Source organism: Sciurus carolinensis, chromosome 10, assembly GCF_902686445.1.
Source record: "Sciurus carolinensis chromosome 10, mSciCar1.2, whole genome shotgun sequence".
Lineage (NCBI taxonomy): Eukaryota > Metazoa > Chordata > Mammalia > Rodentia > Sciuridae > Sciurus > Sciurus carolinensis.
In genome coordinates this window covers 42,127,863-42,154,226 of record NC_062222.1, presented here as the reverse complement: position 1 = coordinate 42,154,226, position 26,364 = coordinate 42,127,863, and the positions used below count along the sequence as shown (strand labels likewise).

Genomic DNA, 26,364 nt, shown 5'->3' with positions numbered 1-26,364 from the left:
TACATTCATAGGCTTTGACTATCACTGACCTTCAATTCATTCATTAAATGAATGGCTGTAAGGTGTTATATGTTTTTGTTGCCTGAATAAAATAATTGACACTCAGATCTTCTAACATCAATTCTAGGTGTCTGATTTTAACTTTTGCTCCTTTGCTTATTTCAGCATAATTATGTTCAGATCTCCCCTAAATATGTCCTATTTTAGATGTATCATGTAGAAAACCTAACTTCAATTTTTCAACCAAAATTTTGCAAATTTCTTTAAAAAGTTTACCAGTCAGCAACAAGACACTGGCTCAGGAAGAACGAAAGTTAAGTTTTCAATAAAATGATCTGAACATAAGGCAAATCTGGGGTGAAATGTCTTCCTTTTCCTGTTTAGTTCACCAGTTCTTTTTTTCTAGAATGGTATAGGGATGATTTCAAAGATGTTTCTATGCTGTGCCTCCAGATTATTCTGTGCTATTTGTAGATGACTACAAGCTAGCTATTCAGTGGATCAACTGCTGCTGTCTTAAAACATGAAAGAACAATTCAAGAACAAGTGACCTTGGTACCCTAGTATTATATCCTGAACACATATTTGGTATTCAAGTCCTAGTCTGAAGAATACATTTGAAAAATAAAACAGAAAAGACATGTGAATATAAACTCAGTTATAAATACTACTCATCTCATTAAACATCATCTATTTGAAAACATTCCCAGGATAGAAGCAGTGATTTATTTGTTTGGGGAGGTAAGCATGGAAATTCTTCCTCCTTCTCACTAAACAATCTCATTCGAATTCTTCATGTTCAGTAAATTCTAAGCACCAGGGAATACATTTTCCTTTCTATAACTCAATGTGGTTTGCATTAGTCCTTAATAAATATATTATGATATGCTCTATACCTCCGTTTGCAGCTTCAGAAATCATTGTGTAGTTTCCTGCCAACCACCTCCAAAATGAACAAATAGGCTATTGCATACAAGGTGAGTAACTGTGTATCTTTTAAAATTAAATTATTATCCTTTTAAAAAATTAATCATCCTCACTTGTGCACCAACCCAGACAGAGTACTGACCTCCTGCAAGCGGTTTTGAAGGTTATTCAAAGTGGTAGTGACATTTTCAAGTCGTTTTTCAAATGCATTCATTTTTGAACCAACAGGATTCTGTAGCTGCTGGAGGACAAGCATCACAAAGGCATTTATATCAGGCAGAAACAATTATATCATTACTTGGGTTGTAGGTAAAATGAGTTGAAACAATTTAACTTAATATATATACATATTATGTATATAATATATATATATATATAAAAAACCAATATATACATGCATATATAATGTATATATATTGGTTGTAGGTGAACACAATACCTTTATTTTATTTTTATGTGGTGCTGAGAATTGAACCCAGGGCCTCACACGTGCTAGGCAAACGCTTTACCACTGAGCCACAACCCCAGTTCCACAATTTAACTTTTGAATTTCTCAGTAAACTATCAGGATCTTTTGTTGCAAGGTAAAGATGCCAGTGATATTTTAGTGGCACAGTACTGACATCCATTGGAGATACAAATTGAAACTTATTTATTCCCTTTGAAGAGAGAGAAGAGTTATTTATGATATTTCTAAGAAATCTTTCACATTGAAAAATTAATTCAATTTTAAGCCATGTATATTCATATCTCTACATTCTTCCTCCAAACCAGTATTTCTATTTTCCATATGGTTGTATAAATATGTCAAAAGTTTTCAGTTGTAATCTTTTTGTTGTGGTTGATTATTGGAAAGTCACTGCAAGTAAGTATCTGTTTCTTTGTTCATTAGACTATTATCATTTGCTTATATAATTATATTTAATTGTATGTGTACAATTAAATATAATTAATAAATTAATTCTACTCATGACATTAAAATGATCCTATTATTCATAGTAAAGAAAGCAAGTTATTGTAGATTTTTCCCCAATAATTTAATAGAGTCAGGATGAGTTAATATTGGGCAATTTCCTAATACTGCATAATTATATGTGTTTTGACAATTAAAAGAATATGAGAAAACCATTAGCACTGGTGTAGTAAATCAGAGTCTGTGTAAATAATTGTTTCTAAAAAGTCACTGATGTCAGTGAGAATCAGAAATTCAGGCCATAATTTTCCTGTGCAGGGTGGATACTGTCCAGCAGGGTTGAATGAATTCATATTAAAAACCCAGATAATTTTGACTAAGAGTTCAAAGTCTATATTGAAAAAGAAATTGGAAAAGGGGGCCATGATGAGTATGTCTATGTGTGTATGTATGTGTGTGCATGTTTCCTTACTCTGTATAGCTGCTTCCTTTTTTTTTTTTAATTACAATAAAACCACTGTTTATTGTGAGATAGCATGTTGTCTTAGTGGGATATGCATGTGACCTAGATCTGGCCAGTTTGAGTAATCCTTTGTCCACATACAGGGATCAGAACATGAACACAGAAAAAGTTTTTCAGACTCTGCCAGGGTTACTAATCCTACAGGACAGGGGCTTTAGACTCAGAGACTCTGGATCCCTTGATCCAGCAGTACCTAAAAGCAGTATCAGATTTATTAGTTGTCTGATTTAGTTCATTCATCATTCATATACCTAAGTCAGTTTAAGACAGGATTTTTTTTTTTTTTTCAATGCTGGGATTTGAACCTAGGCAGGTACTCTACCACTGAGACACATTCCTAGCCTTCAGAGAGGTTGTTATTATTATAATTTCTTGTAAAAGAAAGGTATCTAAACAATGTAGTGAACCATGTACTGTTGACTAGCCTAAGAATTTTGAAACAAATTATAATGTATTTGTTTACAATGATAGATGTTCACCCTCTTTCTTTCACAGAGTTCCCATTCAAAGCAAAATGAAGCTTATTCTCTATTATCTATTTGGAAAAAAGACAGCACTACATCTATGCATAAAAAGGATAGCATAAGTAAAATAAAATAAATAAAAACACTAAAACCTGAGAATAGTTAAAACTCTGTCAATAGCTTTGCTTTTATTAATTCAGTGATCTTGAACAAATCACTTTCTTATGTTTTTGTTTTCCTTATGTGTTTGATGAAGGAGCTGAACTCTGTAACATAAATCAAAGTCATTTTGAATATTGGAATATTGTGGCTGGAATATAGACATTACATCTACCAATGTCAAATAGTTTCCTGCAAAGAGTCAATCAAGAAAAACATAAAAAGAAGAACACTTACACAAAAAAAACATGAATAAATGTATAACTGAAAACAAAATACAGAAATGAAACTTTACCCCTAATTTTTTATTATTCTGTTTTTACATAAATACCTAAAACAAAGATTATTAATTATTTTTAAGTCTTGTTTAGATCTTCAAGTGTTTTGGATTCTGTGAAGATTAAGGATATGAATTTTTCTTTTATTTCATTTTTCTTTTTCTTTCCTGGAAGGCTTAATGAAAAATTAAAAAGATTATGACAGTGAGAAAGCTTAAGAGAATATGATAGACACAGGACTGTGGATAAGCAGATTGACTGCACCTTTCAAATAATCCAATTAATCAATGTATAGTTATGCATCATATAGCTATGCACTGTGTACTGTATGCTAGACATTTTGCAAGTATAATTTCCTACTATTTTGAAAATCCAAATATATGACTGGGATGTTTGAGATAGGAGAAGATGAATGGGATTGGGTGGTGTTGAGCACAATTTCAACTTGCACATTTCTTTTCAACCTCAGGTTTCTCTGCATTCAGGTCTGAATTGAGCAAGACTGGGTTTAAACATAGAAAATACTGAGATCAGCAAGGTGCTCTCAGGTTGTATTTGAGATTTACTGCTACTCCGGACCACTGAAAATTCTTTAGGAACTTGAGGGAGAACTTTCTCCTTTCACTACCATAGAGGATCAATAACCTAAATTCACTTCATGTGTTCATTGTCCCAGGAAATTAGGAATTTCTGGTTTAGTATCTGATCTAAACCAGATCAGATCAGACAACTGAAAAAATTCTAACCAGATTCGTGAGCTGATGGAAAAAATAAAATGAGAAGTCATCATTCAGGGACAAATTAATGTGAACATGTTATGTTCACTTTATAATTTAGTTACAAAATAATTCCATGGGGAGAAGAGCAACTTTGATGGATACATCCAGGAAGAAGATTAAATAAGGAAGCTTGCCACTCAAATATAAAGATGCTAAGCTGTTGAAGCTCAGATACAAATTCAGATGGTTATTTAATTTCCTCAGTATACCAACCAATACCAATTGAGAGATTCTTGGCTACTGTCTGACCAGGCAATAGAGCAAAGTTAAAATTATCAGATTGGGCTAAACAGCATATCATATACTGGGGAGGGGTGTTGAAAGTTCCATCTTTCATGAATACTCAAAGATTTTTTATTTTTTATTTTTTGCTTTTACCACTATTTTACTATTTGACATAACTGTGAATGTAGTCTACCCTACTTTTAAAATGTAGTTCTTTTAAAAATGATTAAATATATGCTATTTTCTTGCTTGATGCAACTATGGATATTTCAGAACAATATTCCATGGGAACTGGAGATTCTGTTTCTCCTCTGCTGTTCCAGGACTAACCACTGCTACATTCTGTGCCACTTTGTCACCAGATAAATCCACAGTAATCTAAGACTGTGATTTTCACTGGTATGTTCTCAGTCTTTACATTTGTGAACAGAGATTACTAATGATTGTATCACACTGATTATTATTAACTGGTTAACAATGTAGAAAACTTTGCATTGTAATAATACTAAGGAAATCACAGATAAAGGAATGGGTTTCAGTCACTCCCTTTTCTCATTTCAACATAATCCATAAATATATCTCCAGGTGAATATTCATTCCTCTACCACAGACAATTAAAGGATAAGAATTATGTTATATGGAACTAAATTTGTGTTATTACTAGGATCTAATAGGACTCTTCATAGAAAACATCTTTATTTCCTGATAGAAGAATTGCAAATAAAATAGTCGGAAATGGAAGTTATCATATCTTGTAAAACTTTCATCTTCCTTAGAACTTTTTGCAGGTAAAAGTTACAATTGGTAGACTCATCATGAATGGTTTATGGGACATTTTTCTATGATTTAAGTTGCAAGCATGTTTCATGGTTTGGAATTGAGTGGCTTGCTTGCCTAGTTGTTGCTGTGTAAGAGCACACTTGAAATTGCTGTCTGATGATAATGTTAGCCTTACCCATAGGTATTACCTCGCTTACCTTATGACAGAGGTAAGAAGTCCCTCTAGTCAGGTACAGGCCCTTTTCAGAATTCTTAATTTTTACAGGAGGATGTCAGCCTGCTCCCAGCCCAACAGCCTATTGAAGCATATAGCACTGCACTTAACTCCAAAAGTAAGAGAGACGGTGCTTAAGGTCCTTTTCAAAAGTATACTCTTGATCTTGCTGCCTTTTAATAGCTTTCAAAATGTGACTATATATGTATGTATATATATGTAGTGTGACTATATATGTATATATATATATATATATATATATATAGAGAGAGAGAGAGAGAGAGAGAAAGAGAGAGTCATAGGGTCCTGTATCAAGTGTTGGGGGCTGTATCATGTGGGCTGCGCTGGGATGGCACCTGGCGGTCAGCCGGAGGTTGTTTTGATCACATCAGCAGTGAGGAGGTTGATTGACATAAGCACACCCAGGTGATTTATCATTGGCCGTATTCAATTAAGTCCATGCACACAACGTGTGCACAGGTGTTCCCGAGTGTTCCTGCTAGGGCCTGCTCGTTTTAATCTTTGCTGTGATAGGGCAGCTGGCTCCTTGCCTGATCTCAAGTGGCGTGGCTCCGCCCTCTGCCTCCTGGAGGGAATATAAGCGGGCAGTAGGCAGAAGGCAAAAAAGAAGCAGCTAGAAGAAGCAGCCAGCAGAGAGAAGCAGCAGCAAGCAGTAAGCAGTGGGCAGTGGCAGAAGGCAGATTGTAGAGCGGAGAACTGAGAACACACCTCTAGGTCGTAGATAGATAGCTCGCACCTTTAGTTCACAGGATGCAGGACCTACCTCTAAGAAGAAGCAGAAGAACTCTAAGAAGAAACAGATCTCTGATAAGCATAGAAGCCTGTCTTTCTCTAAAACTTCCTCTATAAACAAAGCCTATCTTCCTCTCAAAGCCTCTCTTTCTCTAAAATCAAGTAAGTTTCTCTTCCTCTATAAGCTAGAGAATAAGCAAGCAAGCAAGGAAGCAGCTCAGGAATAGAAGTAGTTTATTGCCAGTCCACCTCTGATAAATACCCGTGCAATTGTTGCTGCAGGTGGTAACAAATATCCGCGGGATTGTTGCCATGGGTGGCGACAATCAAGATTATGTTATCCATTTACTTCAACTAAATCTGTATTTTTCAAAACATTTTTGTAGTAGAACCTTTTTAATAAAGGAGATTTTTCAAACAGCTTAATAAAAAAAAAAAAATGCACCAAAAGAGGAGTCTATCCCTGGAATTTCCAGTTAACTGAGAGGAGGCCCCTAATGTCTTCAATGAAGCCCATGGGGAAATCTGAAAGTCACTGGTGTAATTGGGGTTACAAGACCAAGGGTCTTTAAGAGATTGCTCAGGAAAAGGAAATGAGTCCATATCACATATCTATACCTATTTCCTATTTATTGATAAGCATATATAGATATGATATATACATATATCAATATACTTTTAATATCTACATCCTATGTGTATCTATGTATGTGTGTATATTTTTGTTGTATATCTATGTGTGTGTGCACATACACCTCCAAAAGGCATTATTCAAATACAGTGTGTTTGTTTGTAAAATACTTAACTGTCCAAACAAGGTACATGAAGCTTTAAGCTTCTATTTTACTACACTGATAGTCTAAATGTGGCTATTTAAAGATAGATTATCAGAAACTATATCATGTTAGTAACATATGTAATTTAGCTTGCTTAATTTCATTTGACATAGTATTATCCACATGACTTACTTTCTACAAAACATTATGTGTTTACTATTAAAATCTCTAGAAGAGTGTTTTTCAAAGACTAATAAGTGTACCACTCTATCATAGTTCTCTGGAATGCACATTCCTTGAGCCTGTCCCATACTTACTAAAACCTAGTATCTGGGAGTGAAGTCAAGAATTCTATTAAAATGAGACAATTAACTCAATCAGTGGGGGTAGTCAATCAAAGAAGGTTATGCACTGTGTGATTCCAATATTTGACATGACAGAAAAGGTAAAACTATGGAGACAGTAAAAAGATCAGGGGTTGCCAGCAAAAGATTAGGGTTAGAGAGGAGGTGAGCAGGGAGAGCACCATGGAGTTTTAGGGCAGTGAAACTATATGGTACTACAGTGGTGGATATGACTCACCATGCCCACATTACTTACAACTCCAACCTATGCACTTTAAATGTGTATTAGTCAGCTTTGCATCAATGTCACAAAGACCTGAGGAAAAATACTTAAAGGAGTACAAATATATTTTGGGTAATAGTTTCAGATATTTCAGTCTATGACCAGCTGATTCCATTGCTTTGGGCCTGAAGTGAGGCAGAACATCATGACAGAAGGGTGTGGTGGAAGAAAACTGCTCAGCTCATGGCAGCCAAGAAATAGAGAGGTGGACTGGAAGCAGCCAGGGACAAGATCAACTCAGGCACCCCCAACTGAGTTGCTTCCTCCAGCTAGGTCCCACCTCCTAGTAGTACATTTGACCATCAATGGATTCATCCATTCATCTGATGAGGTCAGAGGCCCCATGATCCAGTCACTTTCCCAAAACCCTACTTCAGAACACATGAGACTCTGGAGGAATTCCAGATCCAAACCATAACAAGGTGATAATATGTCAATACAGGTTCATTGATGGTAACATTTAGCACTGGGATGCGGGATACCAATTGTGGGAGAAAGTCTGTATGAAGGAAAGGGGATATCTGTACTTAAATTAGATAAATATTGTGAGCAACAATGTGAATATCATTGGTTCAATGAATGTTTTCTTTTAATTACTATGTCCTATAGGGTTCATAGAAATTATTCTCTGAACTTAGTCTTGGAAATAATAATAGTTATGCTTAAACTACTGAACAACTTAAAATTTATCAGTATTCTGCGACTTCTGTAGTTGGTAATATATGTTTCTTTGTGCTTTATCTGCTGATAAACTTAAAGACAAGTTCACATTTAGTTTTCTTTTAATTTCACAAGTGTATTGTATGCAAGTTCAAGGCTTTGATTCAGTCAGGTAAACCACCCCTGGTTGTATTTACTTTTCCATTCCAAACTTTTCATCATTACTCTTCTTTAATTATTTTAATTTTCTTTGTCTTGGCATATAATTTTCTTTATCTTTATGCTTCTTTGTAAGACACTTTAAACACTATCGTGTTGGATAGTATCTGAATAGGTGTATAACCTAAGCACATACTTTAATTTTTCAGAAGTCTCCTCCCATTTTTAAAAGGAGAATATTGTTACCCAACAAATGAGTTTACTAGATAATTAAATGAGATAATGCATATGAATTACTTAGTTGAGTCTGGCACATAATAAGCACTCAATAACCATTATTTAGTAATGATTATTTTTATAACTGGATAATATATGCCAACATAAGAGTTATTAAAAATCATTAATTAGGCTTGGGGAAATGATAGCTTTATTTTTCCCTTTAAAATTTCACTTTTTATTTGTTGAACTATCATGAAATAAATTACCAACACCATTACATTTCATCCCTAAGTACTTCCAATGTGCATCTTTACAAAATACTGAAAATAAATTGCTACATCTGAAAAATGTACTTCCTTCATGTCACCCAGTACCCAGTCCACTCTCAAATGTTGCCAATTATTCCTAAAATGTCTTTTATAATTTGTTTTTACAATAAATAGTTTTAAATGGGAAGCAATTACTGAGTTGCTTTCTATATAATCTAAATATCATTTGGCCATTTCTAAGCAATTAATTTTATACAAGTTGGCTAGTAGAAGAGGACAAATGTTAGCAAATGGAAAGGGCAAGGAAAAGGCCTGGCCAGAGCAGGCTGTTACATATGAGCAGGCAGCCAGACCATGCTGTTCATGGCAATTGGTATTTTTGCAGTTGGACTCCAAAGTCGCAGGATAGGAATCATGCTTTTAGAATTCATTTCAGCAAGTAACAAGGCAGTGAACAAACCTGAGGATTGAAAGTATAGAAGAGAGAATTCACGACTACTTCCATAGAAAGAAACTGGTCTGATAAATTATGCAAACAATTGTGCAGTTGGTTGATTTTTCCTTTTATTTCATGAAGTTCCAGTGTAGTGGACATGTTCAGATTGTAAACACATTCAGAATTCAGATAGGATACATTCTGTGAGGTGAAAAACACATGAGTATGGAAAGCAAAGACGTTACTTTCTAAAAAATTAGTTTACTAACATTTTTTGTAGAACGACTGAATTACAATCAAACTGAAAGAATTAAGCATCAGGAATGAAATTTAATATAAAGAATAAAATTTAGTAAAGATAATATGGTTCTGATTTTAGATCTTCTATTACAAAATAATGTGGCAAAGAATTGTCTTTAATTTTCAAAATTGATTTTCTGCTGTTGACATGTATTTTACTACTTGTGATTTTGTACTTTGTGAGAAAAATCTCAGTAGTCAGAGAAAAGATAAAAATAAAACTGAACATTTTTTTTTTAATTTTCTAGAACTGGTTTATTTGAACCTCTGCAGAATTTTCTGGTGGGAATGATCTTCCCCAATATAATTGCTCACATTCATTAACTTTAGCCTGAGGTTTTCCAAACATACATAATGGTCTATCAATTGGAGTGAATTTCAATAAATTCCAATCTTTGAAGGTAAAATTAAATTTGTTAATATCATATCTTTTCCTCTTCACATTCCCCATCAGATTTACAGACAATAACTCTTACAACTTTAAGAATCACTGACATGATTTGTGTTATCACATGAAGCAATTGGTTTATTTTGAGTTTGGGAAACTGGAATCAAGGCACTTAGTTTAGCTATTTCTTCTCAGGGTCCTTTCCTGTCTCCACTGGTCAATGTTTTCTCATTCCAAACATTCTTTCTGAGTGATGTCATTTATTATGTTTCAATTATGTTAGGTTCTCTTATTAAAGAAACATAATTAAACAAATATAATTGCAACAGGCATTTTTGTAGGCACCAAGAATACAGTAGTAAACAAGCTAGACAAATATATCTGTCATTATGAATCTTGAATTCTAGAGGAATGAGAGAAAAAAATGACCAAAATAAATAAGTGAGATATACCAATAATAATATGCTATGGAGAAAAACAAGTCAGGAAGGAAGACAGGGAGTACCGGTGAATAGGAGTGGAGACAGGAGCCATCTTCCTTAGGAGGGTAGATGGTAGTGCCCTGTAATGTGGTTGTATTCAAGGCAGGAAGAGTTTTATAATGTTTTATGCAAAGATCAGATGGGTTAAGCTTGGCTTTGAGGAAGCAGCCAAAGTGATTGTGTTGACTTTTACTCCTACCCATTGGGATAGGAAGCCACTTGATAGTGACTGAGTTGAGATAAATTAGGGAGTTACTGCTGTCGGAGAAAGCTGTGACCAAGGAGAGTGCAGTAGATACAAGGAAGAAATGTTCAGATTCTGAATACATCTTGAAAGTAGAACCAACAGAAAATGGTTATTAGACAGGAAGGGCCAGAATTGCCATACAAAAGTTCAGACAGAATGGATTTGGGAGAGGGGTGTGTGTGTGTGTATGTGTGTGTGTGTGCATGTACATGTGCACATGTGTTTGTGCAGCAGAGAGAAGGGAGTCAAGAGGTGCTATATTTTACATCTTAAATGTTCACATGTTAAAAAGGTTTTGTTCCCAGGGAGATGCTATTGTAAGGTTGTGAAACCTTTAAGAGGTGTGGCCTAGTAGGAGGGCTTTAGGATATTAGGAGGCATGCCCCTGAAGGGACTGCTGTGACCCTGAGTCCTTCATCTTCTCTTTTGCTTCCTTGCCATGAGGTGACCAGATTTGCTCTGCCATGTGCTCCTGTCCTGATGTACTGTCTCATCACAGGCCTAGAAACAGTGGGCCTATCTGATCACAGACTAGAACCTCCAAAACTGTCAGCCAAAATCAACCTTTTATCTTTATAAATTTTTACCTCAGTTATTTGTTATAGTGATAGAAAGCTGAAACCCAAGAGAGATATTTTGTTTGAAAATATTAAATATACAAATATATTAAATATAATTTAATTAAATATGCAAATGACAACATTGAGTAGACACTCTTAAATATAAAAGACTGAAGTTCAGTGGAGAGTTTCTGAGTAGAAATGTAAATCTGGGAACTTTCATCATGCTATTTCAAGTCATGAGATATCCAAGCAAATACAAATACAGGAGTCCAATCAGTGAGATCTGACATATCACATTCTTTGAAGATTGAGAGTATGAGAAAGAAGCAGTGAAAGAGATAGAGAGGGAAATATCACTGAGATAAAAGAAAAATTAGAAAAGGTCCTGGAAACCAAATGAATAAAAGTACTTCAAGGTGAAAGTGTGATTTATAGTATTAGATACTATTGATAGGTCAAATCAAATGATGACCAGTAGTTTTCTTTGGATATTAGAATACAGGATCATTGGTGGCATAACAAAAACTGTTGCCTTGTCACTTGTGAGGCACAGCCTAATGGAGTAGCTAAAAAATTGGGGGGAATGGAAAGAAGAAATAGATGATAATGAGTATAGATAACTCTTGACAAGTTTGGCTATAAAGAAAGAAACAGTTGTAGTCCTGGAGGAGCTTTGTGATTAAAAGAATAGTTTTAATTTTTAAAAAATTGTTGAAATAACAACAGGGTCATGTATGGGGAAAATGGTCCAGGAGAAAGGGAAAAATGGAGACTTGAGTGAAAAGGGAATTTTGGATTAGCTGGGCAGCGTTAGAGTCCCACTGGATGGAAGACATATAGATTTAAAACAGTTGTCATCTGTATTATTCAGGTTGTTGCCTCATCCTGTTGTGTGGGCATAGACTTTTAGTGGTCTGAGAGTAGTGTTTGGGTTTTACTAATAATCACAAAGCGAGAGAGGGGAATGGTCTTAGAATTTAAGTTGATGAACTGAGTGAACAAAGTGAAGCCTGGTGAAGAAGAATAAAATTGTGGTAACATCAAAGCACTGTTTTCTCTTAAGCTGTGGAATTGTTGGAACTGGAATGTATATTGGTTGCCTATTATTGCTACAGTGAGTTAACACAAACTTATTTTTACAACCTTGGGTGTTGGAAATGTGAAATATATCTGGGTGAAAATCCAGGCGATGGCAATATTGAGTTTCTTTCTAGAAGCTCCAGGATAAAATCCACTTTTTTGGTCTTTTCCAGCTTCCACAGGTTGGCTGCCCCTCCATTCATTAGCTCATGGCTTCCTTTCATCTTTGATCATTAGTGTTCATTTGCATTTTTAAGATGCTATCTCTCTTTTTCTGACTCTTCTGCTTGCTTCTTCCTCATTTAAGAACACTTAAACTCATCTAGGTATTCCAGGACAACCTTATTTAATTTAATTTATTTTATTTTATAGTGCTAGGGATTGAACCCAAGGTCTTGTGCATTTTAGGCAAGAGTTCTACCACTGAGCCACATTCCCAGTCCCAATATACATATTTGTAAGGTTTGTTTTAAGTTCTTTTACAAGTTTAATTTCCTTTTGCAATGTAATATAGCAGAAATTAGAACACTGACTTTGTTGGGGGCCATTATTTGACCAACCCTGGGCATCAAAAGTAGTAATAAGAACAATGGGAGGAGATGTGAGAAAGTGTATATAAAAAAGAGGTTTTTGGAGAATGGTAAGCTTGAAATTGTTATTTAGTAATAAAAATATCTAGAGGTTGACTGTGGGAATGAGTCTTCTTCAAAGGAGGTCAGCAATCTAATGAACAGTTAGCCTAGTTTATCTCAGTCAAGTTAGAGCCAAGCCACAGCCCTGTGACTGAAAAATAAATTATTATCTCTATAAACCACTGAGCTTTGGGATTGGTTATTTTGCTGTACTGTGGAGCATAAGTCAACTGATACACGAGGGAATCACTTATGACAATAACAAACAGGGTCAGTGGTGGAGTTTTCTGAAAATAAGGAATTTTAAGTTTTTCATTATTTTTCAGGGAAGAGAGAGAAAAAATGATCTAGAATCTATTATGAGAAGAAAGGGCACTTTGAGGTCCAAGGAGTACAAGAATAGTGAGAGGGAAATCAGGTTTCACACTAGAGGTTTCAAGGAAACAAGGTTCACAGAAAACAGCTGCACTTTCATTAGAGCAAAAGATGGAGAGACAATCTGAAAGTAAGTTGAGGATATGAGGGAACTTGTAAATGATTGTATGTGTTCTATAGCATAGATCTCCACTTTGATCTCTCTTATTTTCAGATCTTACTTTCCATTGTCTATTGTTCATCTAAAAATGATAATTCCAGGTTTCTCAAGAACAAAATAACCCAAACTTAACTCATTATTCCCCATAAACATGCTTCTCCTATAATAGCTTTCATTTCTCCTAAGTTAGAAACTGGAGACTAGAGACATCCTTAATTCTCTCCTCTTCTTTATCTATCATATATAATGGATGCCCAGTCCTGTCTATTGTACTTTCAAGGTATTTCCCAAATGGGTTACCATTTTTCTCTCTCATAACTTCTGGCCCAGTACTTACTTCCTTCCCTACATGAGATATTGAAATAATTTTCTGAAGGCCTTTATGACTCTAGTATTACCTGCAATTAATCTACTTTTCTAGTGAAAAGAACATGGATTTTAGAGTCAGATGCTTCTCATTTTGCATATTGGCTTTGAGACTTACCCTGGGACAAGAGAAAGAATAATTAATGCTTTACGAGCTTAAACTTTCTCCACCTGTCAAAATGGGACACCATAAAATTACCTAATATACAAGGTTTCTGTTAGAATCAAATGATATTACGCTTAGCTAATTTTTGGTACTAAATGACATCCAGTTAATGTTAGTTTTCTATTTTCTCTTGTTATTTCTGAATAAATCATTCTATAATGGAACTTTGGTTGTATGATAAAAAATTCATATTATCCAGGACTATAGAATCAAAAATAAGTTTTTACAATGCAATACAAGTTGTTCGAGGATCTAGCCTTCTTATTTCTTATTTTCTTCCAACTTTGGGCAGAGCTTATTGGTATGTTATGGTAGTTCCTTTGGTGCTAAACCCCAAAGACTCAATTTCTAAATAGTATGGCAACCTGGAGATGGGCTAAGGCAGAAATTTCCAGATGCTCCCTAAAAATCCATTTTCTTTTTTGTTGTGGCAGAAATTTAGCAGGTGCAATCAATATCTCTCTCTTATCTCTTTACTTACCCCCTTAAGGCTATACGTTTCAGTGAGGCCATGTTTCTAAGTGATGGGTAATTGAATAAACATAAAAAGTGACATATACCATTTCCAGGCCTGACTCTTAAAGTCTGACTGACTTACCCATGCTCACTTTCTCTTTCCTTATCTGCAGGCCAGATGTGAACAATATAATGGAAGACTGAGTCTCTAAGGAGTGGCAGAACCACGAGAGGATCAGGAGTTCGGATCCCTGAAAGATTGTATGAAATGCCTCCCCACACTTACATTGGACTATGATGTAAACAAAACGTCTTCTTGAGGGTGATAATTCATTTACACTTAATTGTTGATTCTAATAACCACGAGCCTGCATATTAACACAGAAACTGAAGGGGAATGTTGCTATAAATAAAACCCAAGGAATTTGCCATTGGTTCAGTGCATGGGCAATGAGCTATAAAGAACAAATGTAAAGATAGTAGAATGAATCAGACATAACTTTCCTTTGTTCATATACGAATACATGACCAGTGAAACTCCACATCATGCACAACCACAAGAATGGGATCCTGGTTAGAATAACTTATACTCCATGTTTGTATACTATGGCAAAATACAGTCTATTGCCATGCATATCTAAAAAGAATACATAAAAAAATAAAGAACAAATGTAATAGGCTGACAGTTGAGATCCATCTTTTACTATGGCACAATATTTGACAAAAATGTAACTTATTATAACTAAAAAGATAGACCACAAACCTATCAATATTATAACTAGCACCTGAGGTTAGAAAACAGAATATTATTCAGGACTATTGGTTGTTATTTCATGAATTTGGCAAGGTATTGTGAGAAAGAGAGGAACTCAGAAAATAGTTGGCCTATTTATTAGCAAAAAAAGAAAGGAACAGGAGGCATTTGGAGGCCTTTCTAAAGGGGAAAGCCAACTAATTCTGAACTCCAAAGGATGAGAGACATAAAAGATGAGGTTGAAATAAAGGCTGTGAGCACAGAGGACCCAGGGAGAATTTTCAGTTGAAGTGAGTTTCTCAGACACATAGAAAATCAAATTAAACTTACCTTCTCTTCAGGCCTATTGTTCCAGCTGGCATCAAGGTACCATATTAAGTTTAGAGAAGTGGTTTGAGGATGAGCAAAATACAGAAATAAAACTAAGTCTAGGAGAATACTTTGAGTGTGGTAACTGGCATATGAAGGTGATTAGAAGCATATAAATTAGAAGCCTGCCAAGTTTGTGAGGGATTTGTATTGCCAAAAAACAATAACCCCCCAAATTACTTTTGAATGCTCAAGCAATTAAACAAATTTTGGACCACCAATTATTTAGGAATAAATGAGATGTGAAATCTGGGCTCTCCCAAAGGGTGGTATTCTTCCCAATAGAGAATGATGGCAAATGACTCATCTAAGAGGGCAAGTCAGGGACCACAGGGAATAATGGAAAATTAAAAATTTCTTCCAGAAAACAGTATCAGGGTCCAATTTGGAAACTCTACTGAATATAGGAAAAAATCCTTCATTCACCATGTTGAGCCAACAAGATTTCAGAGTTCTATAGCCTAATGACTACTTTGAGTCTTCCCTTTTGGGAATAGATTTAGTATTTGTTGTGGTTATTCTCTTTTCATTCCATACATACTATGTCTATATCTGTATCTATCTTTATCTATCTATATGTACACATAAATATTTTGGTGTGGGTATCCAAGTAAACTTGTCTTCTTAGTTCATATGTCACTACTGCAAACATTTGTGCTTGAGGACAGCATGTCTCTTGGAGATTCTATACTTTCATCTAGAGGCAAAGACTGGATGGACCTTTGGCAAAGGAGACAGCCAATGTGTGTTTCAAAGTATGAAGAGCAAAGGGAATATTCAAAACAGAAGGGTGTTACAGATTGACTAGTTGTTCATGAATATCTATTTTGTTTGGGAAATAGCTTCATGTTACTCTCCAGTTTTTTCAAGGGTGAAGTCATGTAATGAAGTTCTGTATACAAGATAGTCCTCCATTTTCAGACCCAGCTCCTCACAGAAATCTCCATCCCTTTGTATTCTGGCTACTGTGGAGGATCAGGCAGAAACCTAATGTCCTAAGATATTGTTGAAGCATTCTATGGAAAAAAGCTGATCCTTGAACAGGGGCATACAGCAAAGCCTCCTTGCCAACTCTCCTATGGTAAATATATGAGGGGTTTTTTGTTTTGTTTTTGGGTTTTTTTGGTGGTTGTTGTTTTAATAGAAGTTAACCTAGATTGCAGTTCCTAACCTTTGGAGTTAATCATGGCCATATGAGCAAGTTCTAGCAAGTGGAAGTGAATAGATATGATGCTTATTATTTTTTGGGCTAACAGATTTGACCCTAAAAGATACTTTGCCCCGTTTGCTGGGTAGATTTGGGAAGTAACCACACCCAAAGAGACAGTAGGACCCATGAAAGAAAGAGCCTAAGTCTGAATCACTATGTGGAGAAAAGCCACCTTTCAATGAGAGACATCCATTTTATGTGGCCTGAAAACTCCTATTCAGTCTTCAACATTCATCTCAAATGTCAACTCCTTGCTAAGTTTTTCTTTTTTTTTTTTAATTAAAATATTTTTTATTTTTACGGACATTTTGATTCATTTCTGAATAGTTATTTATTTTATTCTAAGGATAATTAAGAATTTTGTCTTCCTATTATTGTCTTTATTGAATTATAGTGATTTATTATCATATTAATCTTCCCAGTTAAATCATACAGGGTAGGAATTTACTTTGTAATTGTGTATTTCTAGAATTCTTTGTAGAGTTGATGATACATGGGTTCCAAGTGAATAATATAATTTGTATTTAGACATATACTCTATGATCAAACTTACTACAAAGTTTTATGAGTATACTGAATATGTGTTCAGTAAATATTAAACTAAAAATACAATTTAAAATAAACCTCATTAAACAGTTTCACATTAGAACAAATAGAATGATCTGTCTGTATGTGTCAGTTTCAGTATATTGAAATCCTAATAATGTCATGACCCCGATGGAAGAGGATAGAGGATGCTGTAAATGGAGATTTTTCTTCCCACTCATCTCAGGTTAAGAAGGGATTTTAATTATTCCTACACTAATCTATTAATTATTCACAAACCTGATGATCTCCACTCTGATGGAGTGCTCATCTCCACTCCATCAGAGTAAGGTTTCAGGCCTCCTTGGGCTTTGGTTGGGTGTGGGCTGATAAAATGCTGTCAAATTCGTCTTTGCAGAGGTTTCTGACTACTTTTGTCAAGGTCTTCCCTGAGTAAATAGAAATCTTTGCCTCATCAAATGAATTCCAAATGTGAGAGAAAATTGTTTTGGAAAAAAGTAATTGTATTTTATTTCAGATCCAATATCCACAAAAGATATAAACAAAGCTTATACACAAAGCTCCATTTCCATTGACTTGTTTCATGTTTGACTCACTGATGTGATTTCCAAGACTCTTCTCTTCTAAAACCTACTGTAATAGTTAAAAAAAATTGAATATCAAGAATATGAATCAGTTGTACTTTCAGTGACTGAATTCTCAAGAAGTTTTATTTTTATTATAGTGTGCTGTGTGGATGTAGTGACAGGGGCATAGATTTAAAATAAATAGCTCATTTTCTCTGAATAGAAAGTGCCCTAAGGAAAATGTCATCAGATAAAATTTTTTTTATACATCAGAATATTTTTCTGAATAATAAGATCAGGACTGATCAATAAAGGTAACATAGGTAGACCACAATGCCATGAACTTAACAGGGCTTCCATATTTTACCATTCTTATTTTTTTTCTTTGTGTAATTTTAAGTACATAGACTAAACCTCTTATTAAGTGTTCTATTTAATACAGTCTTTAAATTATGGCTCCAAATTTTAATGTGTTTGTCATGATGAACAATCTAATAGATGTCTGATAATATTTATATCAATTTCCTATATATGAAAGTTGCACATTACATCCATTGCCTCTGTTCTTTATTCCTGTCATTAACTTCTTACAAGATATAACTATTGAATTCCATGTGGTGTTTTGAAATGTCACCATTTTAAGAAGAAATAAACTTAAATCTGAGAGATGAGATGGGCTAAGCTGTACTCTTACTACAATAACACCATAATACATTCATCTAGATTTAGTTTCCCAGCATATTCCCAGCCTGTTGTCAGCACCCAAATATGTAGAGAATTTCAACAGCATTGAGGTAAAAAAGAGTCTAATACTTGGTACTAAAGTCATCTGATGCTAATGAATAAGAAGCTTTTACTTTGCTCCTCAACCTCTTCCTCTTTTTCAGATTACAAAATGATTAGAAGCAATGGATTAAACTTGGTAGCTTTATGTTTGTTCTTCACTAAATCTTGTCACTGTGGGTAAGCTATACCACAGCATCCAATTGTGAGGGGGAAAGATAGCAATGGTAGAGGTCATTATTATTATTATTGGAAATGTTAAAGTGACTTTCAAAATAGGACAGAAGTCAGTTATACTTAGCAATCAACATCAAGCACACTATTTCTGGCTCAAAGGGGCCAGTGCATCAACTCTCTTGGATTTTTATTAATATCCTCTGTACTTTATCCTATGTAAAACAGAAAAGAGACACATCACTTTTTTACTTCTAAGAGGAAGGGCAAAGAATCATTATGAAACCTTTGACACAAGATAGAAGTTCAGACAGGAAAATTCTAGTATTCAATTCAATAGCCTGATTTTCATGTTCCATTTATACTTTAATTACCTCTAGTCTATCTTTCAAATTATTTTAACTCATGATCTTTTTTATCATACCAGTTCTAGGCTTTCCTTTCTCAGAACATCCCTTATAATTATGATATAGAAACAGGAACCACAAACTAAACAATTATTAAACTCCATTCTGTATATCCACCTGTCCCCCAAAGACTCTGACCTGCAACTGCTCCACATTCTTAGTGGATAACATTACCTGTTGCTCAGGAACCCAAGCTACAAGAATCATCTATCTCTTCTTATTCATCTTCCTTCACCTCATCCAGTCATTCCTATAGTCTTGTCTATTTCTTAAATATCTTCTTAATAAGTTTCCCCCATCTCATTCTGTCAATGATTTTTTTCAGGATCTTTTTATGTATTTTCTAGAACTGACCTTCTAATCAGCATTGCTATGTCTAGGGTCTCTCTAAGTTTACCTCTTCCTTCCCTCCAAACTTTTGTTTCTAAAACTCATTTAATCTTGTCTATTCTGACTGAAAAACTCCATTAAGTCTCTCTTATATCAAGTTAAGCAAGTTAAACTCTATAACTTGACTTATGAAGTTCTTTATAAGAAGCTCCACATTTCATTTTCTGATACCACCCTGTTGTAATTTGTACAGGCTGCTATAAAAATGATCATAGACTAGCTGGCTTATAAAAACAGAAATTTATTTCTCATAGTTCTCAAGAATGGGAAGTTCAAGATCAAGTTTGGCAGATTTGGTGCTGGTGAGAAGCCAACTCCTGATTCACAGAAGGCAGTCTTTTCTCTGAAGTTGTATGGTGGAAGGGACAGGGAGTTCTCTGGGGTCTCTTTTGTAAGGGCAGTAATGTCGTAATGTCTCCACCCGCATGACCAAATCACCTTCCAAAAACCCCACCTCCAAACACCATCGTGCTGGGGAGTAGGTTTCATCACATGGATTTTGAGGGGACACAAACCTTCAGTCTGTAACATATCCCATTACCTTATATTCTAGCCACATTAGATCACAAATATTCTCAGAATTAACCAAGCTTTGTGTGTGGTGAGAACTTGGAGAGGAAGTAGAGCTCAGTTTTGAGGGTCTTGAGTTTTGGAACTTATTAGAATAGGCTTTGCAATATGCTAGCAGTGAGACCTGGTTAAGTTACTTAAAATTACTAAATCCTACACCTGTTTCTAATCTATAAAATGAGGAGACTGTCACTGTCTTCAGGGTTGATATGAAGACTATTTATACGTAATTACATAAACAGATTAACACAAGAACTGGAAAATAGCAATTATCCAATAAATAGTACTTATTTTTCCTCTGTTGCGACTACTGTTATTTCTACTATTACTTCTACTATTACAGTAGATGCTTTTGCCTTTAGTTGCTACATGTTTTTATCTATAAAAATATCATTTTTATCTATAAAGATATTTTACCTATAAAATTATTTTTTATAGATATTTGTTTTTCCAAAAGCATATTTGACTATTAGAAATAAATACAAATTTAATTCTTTTATGACAGGTGGTCTTACAGTATTATTCTGATCTAAAATGAAATATGATGAAGAAATAAGGTTCTAACAGTCCAGTCTAGATAATTGACTTTGAAAATAATTTCAATTAAAAAGTATTTAGAGAACATCAACATTTTGAACTAGATATATGTTAACAATGACAATTATTCAAACACATTCCAGAATATAAGGAGAATTATTAAAAATGATACTGAGACCATTGAACTAAATGAGAGTAATCCCCAAAAGAGTTCAATGAATTTTATCCTGAGTGAGATACAAAATATTAGATTTCAGAAGAATACATGTAGAAGGGACTACATTAAGATAAACAACATAATCAGTTTCTATCCTTCCGATAAAGGTTAATTTATCTTTCCTAGATTTTGTCACATGTGTGACATGTGTAAAAAACATATGTAAACATTAAAACCATAATTATCATATATTTTTATTGAGAACTGAATTTTGATGAGGGAAATGAATAGTTTAGATAATTTTTGAAAGGTGGCAGGACAAAGTGGCTCATATGTAAGTTAAAATAGAGCCAGTTGTCCATAAGTTTCTTGGATTTTTGAAATAGAAGAAAAATTTTGAGACTACCTGTAATGTTTGCATGAAGACAAAAAGACACATTTCAAGTTAAAGGTGTTATTGAAGTTCTTTGAAAGAAATGAAATGAAATGATGAGAATGAAAATACTAAATAAGTAAAGTGTTGAAAGGTTGTCATCACTACTAGGGAGAATCCAAAGAATAATCCTCTTTTCTTCTTGACATCTAGTTCATTATGCCTTTCACAATTTTTCCCAAGAAAGATGACACAAAGATTATTTCCTCTGTTTGCCTAGCTAGCAATCAGAAGTCTAAATTTCAACAGGGGGTGAAATGCAAGGAAAAGTGAGTTATCTGCTAAAGGGATACATACTTTTAACTCATCCACCTGTTGTGAATTTCACATGTATTTTAATAAATTGCACACTGATTAGGTATATAGTATGTGTAGAGTACTCTACTAAACACTGAGATTACAAAAGTTGGTGACGAAGAGTTTCTTCCCAGAGGTATTGGGAGATAACTTCATGTACTATGAGATATGACATGCTAGCCCCGCCTCCTAGAGCAGATTCATGGAAGAAAACCCCAGTTTATGTTGCCAGAGTTAGACATATCCCAGCGTTTGCACATATTCTCTTTTTCTTATATCTTTTCTCTGCCTTTCCAAATTCTAATCCCTCAATCCTTATGTCTAGATTAGAATCCAGTACCTTAGTGTATGTCACTTTGTCTTGACATCCTTAACCAGATTCTGATTTTACTCTGCAGTTGTCATATAAATTTAATATTATTTGAAAAACAGATTTGGGTCCTGTCATGCTCTATATGTGCCCAGATTCCATTAAAAATCTACCTGGAGGGGGTGGGAAATTCACCTGGGGAAGGTGGCTGACATTTCTAGAAAATTCAATATCACAGAGACACAGAATTGTAGAAAATATTTGCAAATTGGGCTCAGTTGGTTCAGTGCTTGCCTTGCAAGCACAAGGCCCTGGGTTCAAATCCCCAGTACCGCAAAAAAAAAAAAAAAAAGAAAAAAAAATTTGCAAATATACAAAAAACCGGGATAATTTCTATTTTATTCAGTTTTTTTGTTGCTGTGACTAAAAAGACCCAACCAGAACAACTGTAGAGGAGGAAAGGTTTATTTGAGGGCTCATAGTTTCAGAGGTCTTAGTCCACAGAAGGCCAGCTCCTTTCCTTGGGGCTCCAAGTGAGACTGAACATCATGGCAGGAGAGGTGGTGGAGGGAAGCAGCTTACATCAGGGTGATTGGGAAGCAGAGAGAGAGTCTCCACTCTCCAGATACAAAAGATATACCCCAAAGCCACGCCCCAATTGCAATCTCCTTCAGCCACACCCTACCACTTCAATTAATCCCATCAGGGATTAATTCACTGATTGGGTTAAGACTCTTATAACCCAATCATTTCTCCTCTGAACCTTCCTGCATTGTTTCACATGTGAGCTTTTGGGGGTCAACTTATATCCAAACCATAATAATTAAGATAAATTAATCCACAAACAATTATTGAGCATCTATAATGTGCCCAGGTTTATTGAAATCACTAGAGATGGAACAATTGAACAATAATGAAATTTCTTCTTTCATGATTCTTATATTCTAGTATATACATGGGAAACATAATATATTGACTATATAATATATCAAATAATGACATTCTCTAGAAAAAAACAGAACAAGGAAGCTAGGATATGATCATGGGTATATATTTTCCAGGCAAACACAAGACTTTTAAGGTGTGAAATTTGTTTAGTGATATGAAGGAAATGAAGGGGCTGAGGTTAGGTGGAGGAAGAAAATCCCAGGTAAAAAATTTCCCAGCTGCAAAGGCCTCAGGCAGGAGTGTGGTTGGTATTTTTAAGGAATACTAACTGGGGTCACAGCCCCATGAGTGATAGGGAGAGTATAAAGAAATGAGGTCAGAGAGGTTGAAAGGGACAGCTTATGGTCAACTGTCTATGGGCAACTGGCTCTGTTTTAACTTACACATGAACTACTCTGTCCTTCCACCTTTCAAAAATTGTCTAAACTATTAAATTTCCTCATCAAAATTGAATTCTCAATAAATATATGATTTTCATGAATTATGGTTTTAATAAATTATGGTTTTAATGTTTACATATATTGTTTACATATTTCACACATATGACAAAATCTGGGAAAGATCAATTTACTTTAATCTGAAGACTACAGACTGATTTTGTTGTTTATTTTAATGTTAGTCCCTTCTTTATGTATTCTTCTGCAATTTCATTTTTTGCATTTCACTCAGGGTAGCATTCCCATTGAACTATTTTGGGAATTACTCTGTATTTTTCAGTGGTCTCAGTATCATTTTTAATTATTCTCCTTCTATTCTGAAATTCATTTGAATAAGTAATAGTTCTACTTAACATACATCTAGCTCAAAATGTTTTTTCTCTAAATACTTTTTAACTCATCTGTTGAAATTGTTTCAAAGTCAGTCATCTAAACTGAACTATTAGAACCTTATTTCTTCATCACATTTCATTTTAGCTCAGAATAGTACTGCAAAACTTGGATCACCTATCTTAAAAGAATTAAATCAGAGGGTTTTAGCAGAAGAGAAACATGGCCTGATTTTCCTCTTAAAATATTTCAAAGGCCTCTGTGTGCAGTAAGTCATTGAGAGTACAAAATTAAACACTAGGGCCCTAGTCCTGAAGCTACCAGAATGAATCACGTGAGACACTGTAGGGCTGGGATTGAGAGGGAATGATAAATTTGATGAAAAGTGTTTAAATGCTGGATATTTCTTTTTTGTTTAATTTTTTAAATTTAGCTTTTAATTTTTTACAGACTGCATTTTGATTCATTGTACACAAATGGGGTATATAATTTCGTTTCTATGGTTGTACACAATGTAGATTCATACCATTTGTGTAATCATACATGTACATAGGACAATGATGTCTGTCTCATTCCACCATTTTTCATACCCCCCTTGATATTTCTTAAAGGTGTAGTTAGCATGATTTGTAGATGGATGAACTGTGGGCAGTAGAGTGAGCTTTGACCTTGGTTCTAAGTAACTGGTAAAATAGACATCATTTGACAAGATGGGGATAACTGGAGAAGCAGAAGGGAGTTTGGGTATGTGACTATGTGAGATATAAAGAGTTGCAGAGATGAATTTGTAATTAGATAGTGAGGTCAAGAGGTGAGTAGGAACTGGTCACATGAGAGTTTACTATGGGAGTGTAAATTTTGACATCATCAACATCTGGATAATATTTAAAGCCTGCATGTGAGTGAGTAAAGATAGAGAAGTTTAAGTTCTGAGCGTAGGAGTATTCTAAGATCAAGAAGGTGAGACAACGAAATGTGTGGGAAAGAGATGCTTGGGAAAGTGACTAGTGAAGTAGACATCAGATATAAAAGAAACAAGTATCCTAAAACTGGACTAATTTCTTTATGAAGGAGGGAGAGATAAACTATGTCAAACTGTTGTTTAGAGATCTGGTAGAATGGATGCTAACAAATGATTGCAGATGATGTCCCGTGGAGGTCACTGGTAACCTTGATAAAGGTAGTTCCAGTGAAGGGTCAGAACAAAGGCTTCCCTTTGTGGAGTGAGTAGGATGCTGGAGGAGACAGTCATGGTTTTAAACACAGGGAATGAACATATTGACTATTACTTATTAAGTACTCAGGACCCTGGGCATTTCTCTAAGGACATTATATGCATTTATTTCTATGAGGAAGTTATGAGTATTGGAAGTTGGATCCTAAGCTGACATGATGAAGATTTTGGGTCTACCTTTTCTTCTATTAGGCTCAGAGTCTGTGTTTTAGTGCCTAAGTCCTTGATTCACTTTGAGTTGAGTGTTGTGTAGGGTGAGAAATAAGGGTTTAATTTCATTTTGCTATATATGGATTTCTAGTTTTCTAGCACCATTTATTGAAGATGTATAAATGCATATTCTGTCATGTACAACTAATTTTGTTATAAAAATATGAAAAAATGTTCAACATCTCTAGCAGTTGGAGAAATGCAAATTAAAACTACACTGAGATTCCATCTCACTCTAGTTAGAATGGCAATCATCAAGAATACAAGTAACTCTAAATACTGGAAAAAGGTACACTCACACATTGCTGGTAAAACTGCAAATTGGTGCAATCACTATGGAAAGCATTATGGAAATTCCTCAGAAAAGTTGGAATAGAACCACCATTTGACCCAGTTATTCTACTCCTCAATTTATACCCAAAGGACTTAAAATCAGCATACTACAGTGAAACTGTCACATCAATGTTTATAGCAAATCATTTCATAATAGCTACACTATAGAATCAGCCTAGGTGTCCTTCAACGGATGAATAAATAAAGAAATATGGTATATTTACACAATGGAATACTACTCAGCCAGAAAGAGAAATGAAATCATGGCATTTGCTGGTAAATGGATGAAACTAGAGACTATCATGCTAAGTGAAATAAGCCAAAGAACCAAAGGCTGAAGGTTCTCTCTGATATGTGGATGTTAAATCACAATAAGGAGGTGGGGTTAGGGAAGATTAGAAGTACAAAGGGGAGTGAAGGAAAGAGAGGGGAAATGAGAATAGGAAAGATAGGAGAATGAATCAGACATTACTTTCCTAGGTGCACATATGAATACATGACCAATGTAATTCCATATCATGTACAACCAGAAGAATGGGAAGCTATACTCCTTATATGTATAATGTGTCGAAATACATTCTATTGTCATGTATAACTAATAAGAACAAATAAAAAATTAAATTAATTTAAATTAAAAAAATCTTATGCTGCCTTCCTTCTTAAACACAAGCAAAAACAAACAAACAAAAAATCCTCCAAAAACTAAAAAAATTTCATCTTAATTAGAAAGAGGATCAGAAAGGACACTGAAAATATTAATTGGGTAATTACTATGTATCGAAGCACCATGGATATGGAGTACTAGGGCCAGAAAAGCATTGTTTTCCTAAATCTTACATTCCAGTAAAAGCAGAGTAAAATTTTAATGTAAAAAAAAATAGTGTGATGTTTTGGTGAATATTATAGTTGGGTAGACGCAGATACAATGTAACACTCCACTGGGGGCCTAATCTGGTCCAGTCCTTGGAAAGGTCTCCCTTAGCAGGCACTGCT

At 34.7% G+C, this 26,364-nt stretch overlaps 1 protein-coding gene across 1 annotated transcript in view; it reads right to left on the bottom strand.

The window, feature by feature from the left end:
- The window catches only part of LOC124994178 (uncharacterized), a 72,389-nt gene that overhangs the window by 13,970 nt on the left and 32,055 nt on the right, over nucleotides 1-26,364 (bottom strand). Inside the window, exon 4 of the mRNA XM_047565991.1 lies at nucleotides 1,070-1,168. Within this exon, the coding sequence (XP_047421947.1) occupies nucleotides 1,070-1,168 (99 nt within the window). The remainder of the gene's footprint in view (nucleotides 1-1,069; nucleotides 1,169-26,364) is intronic.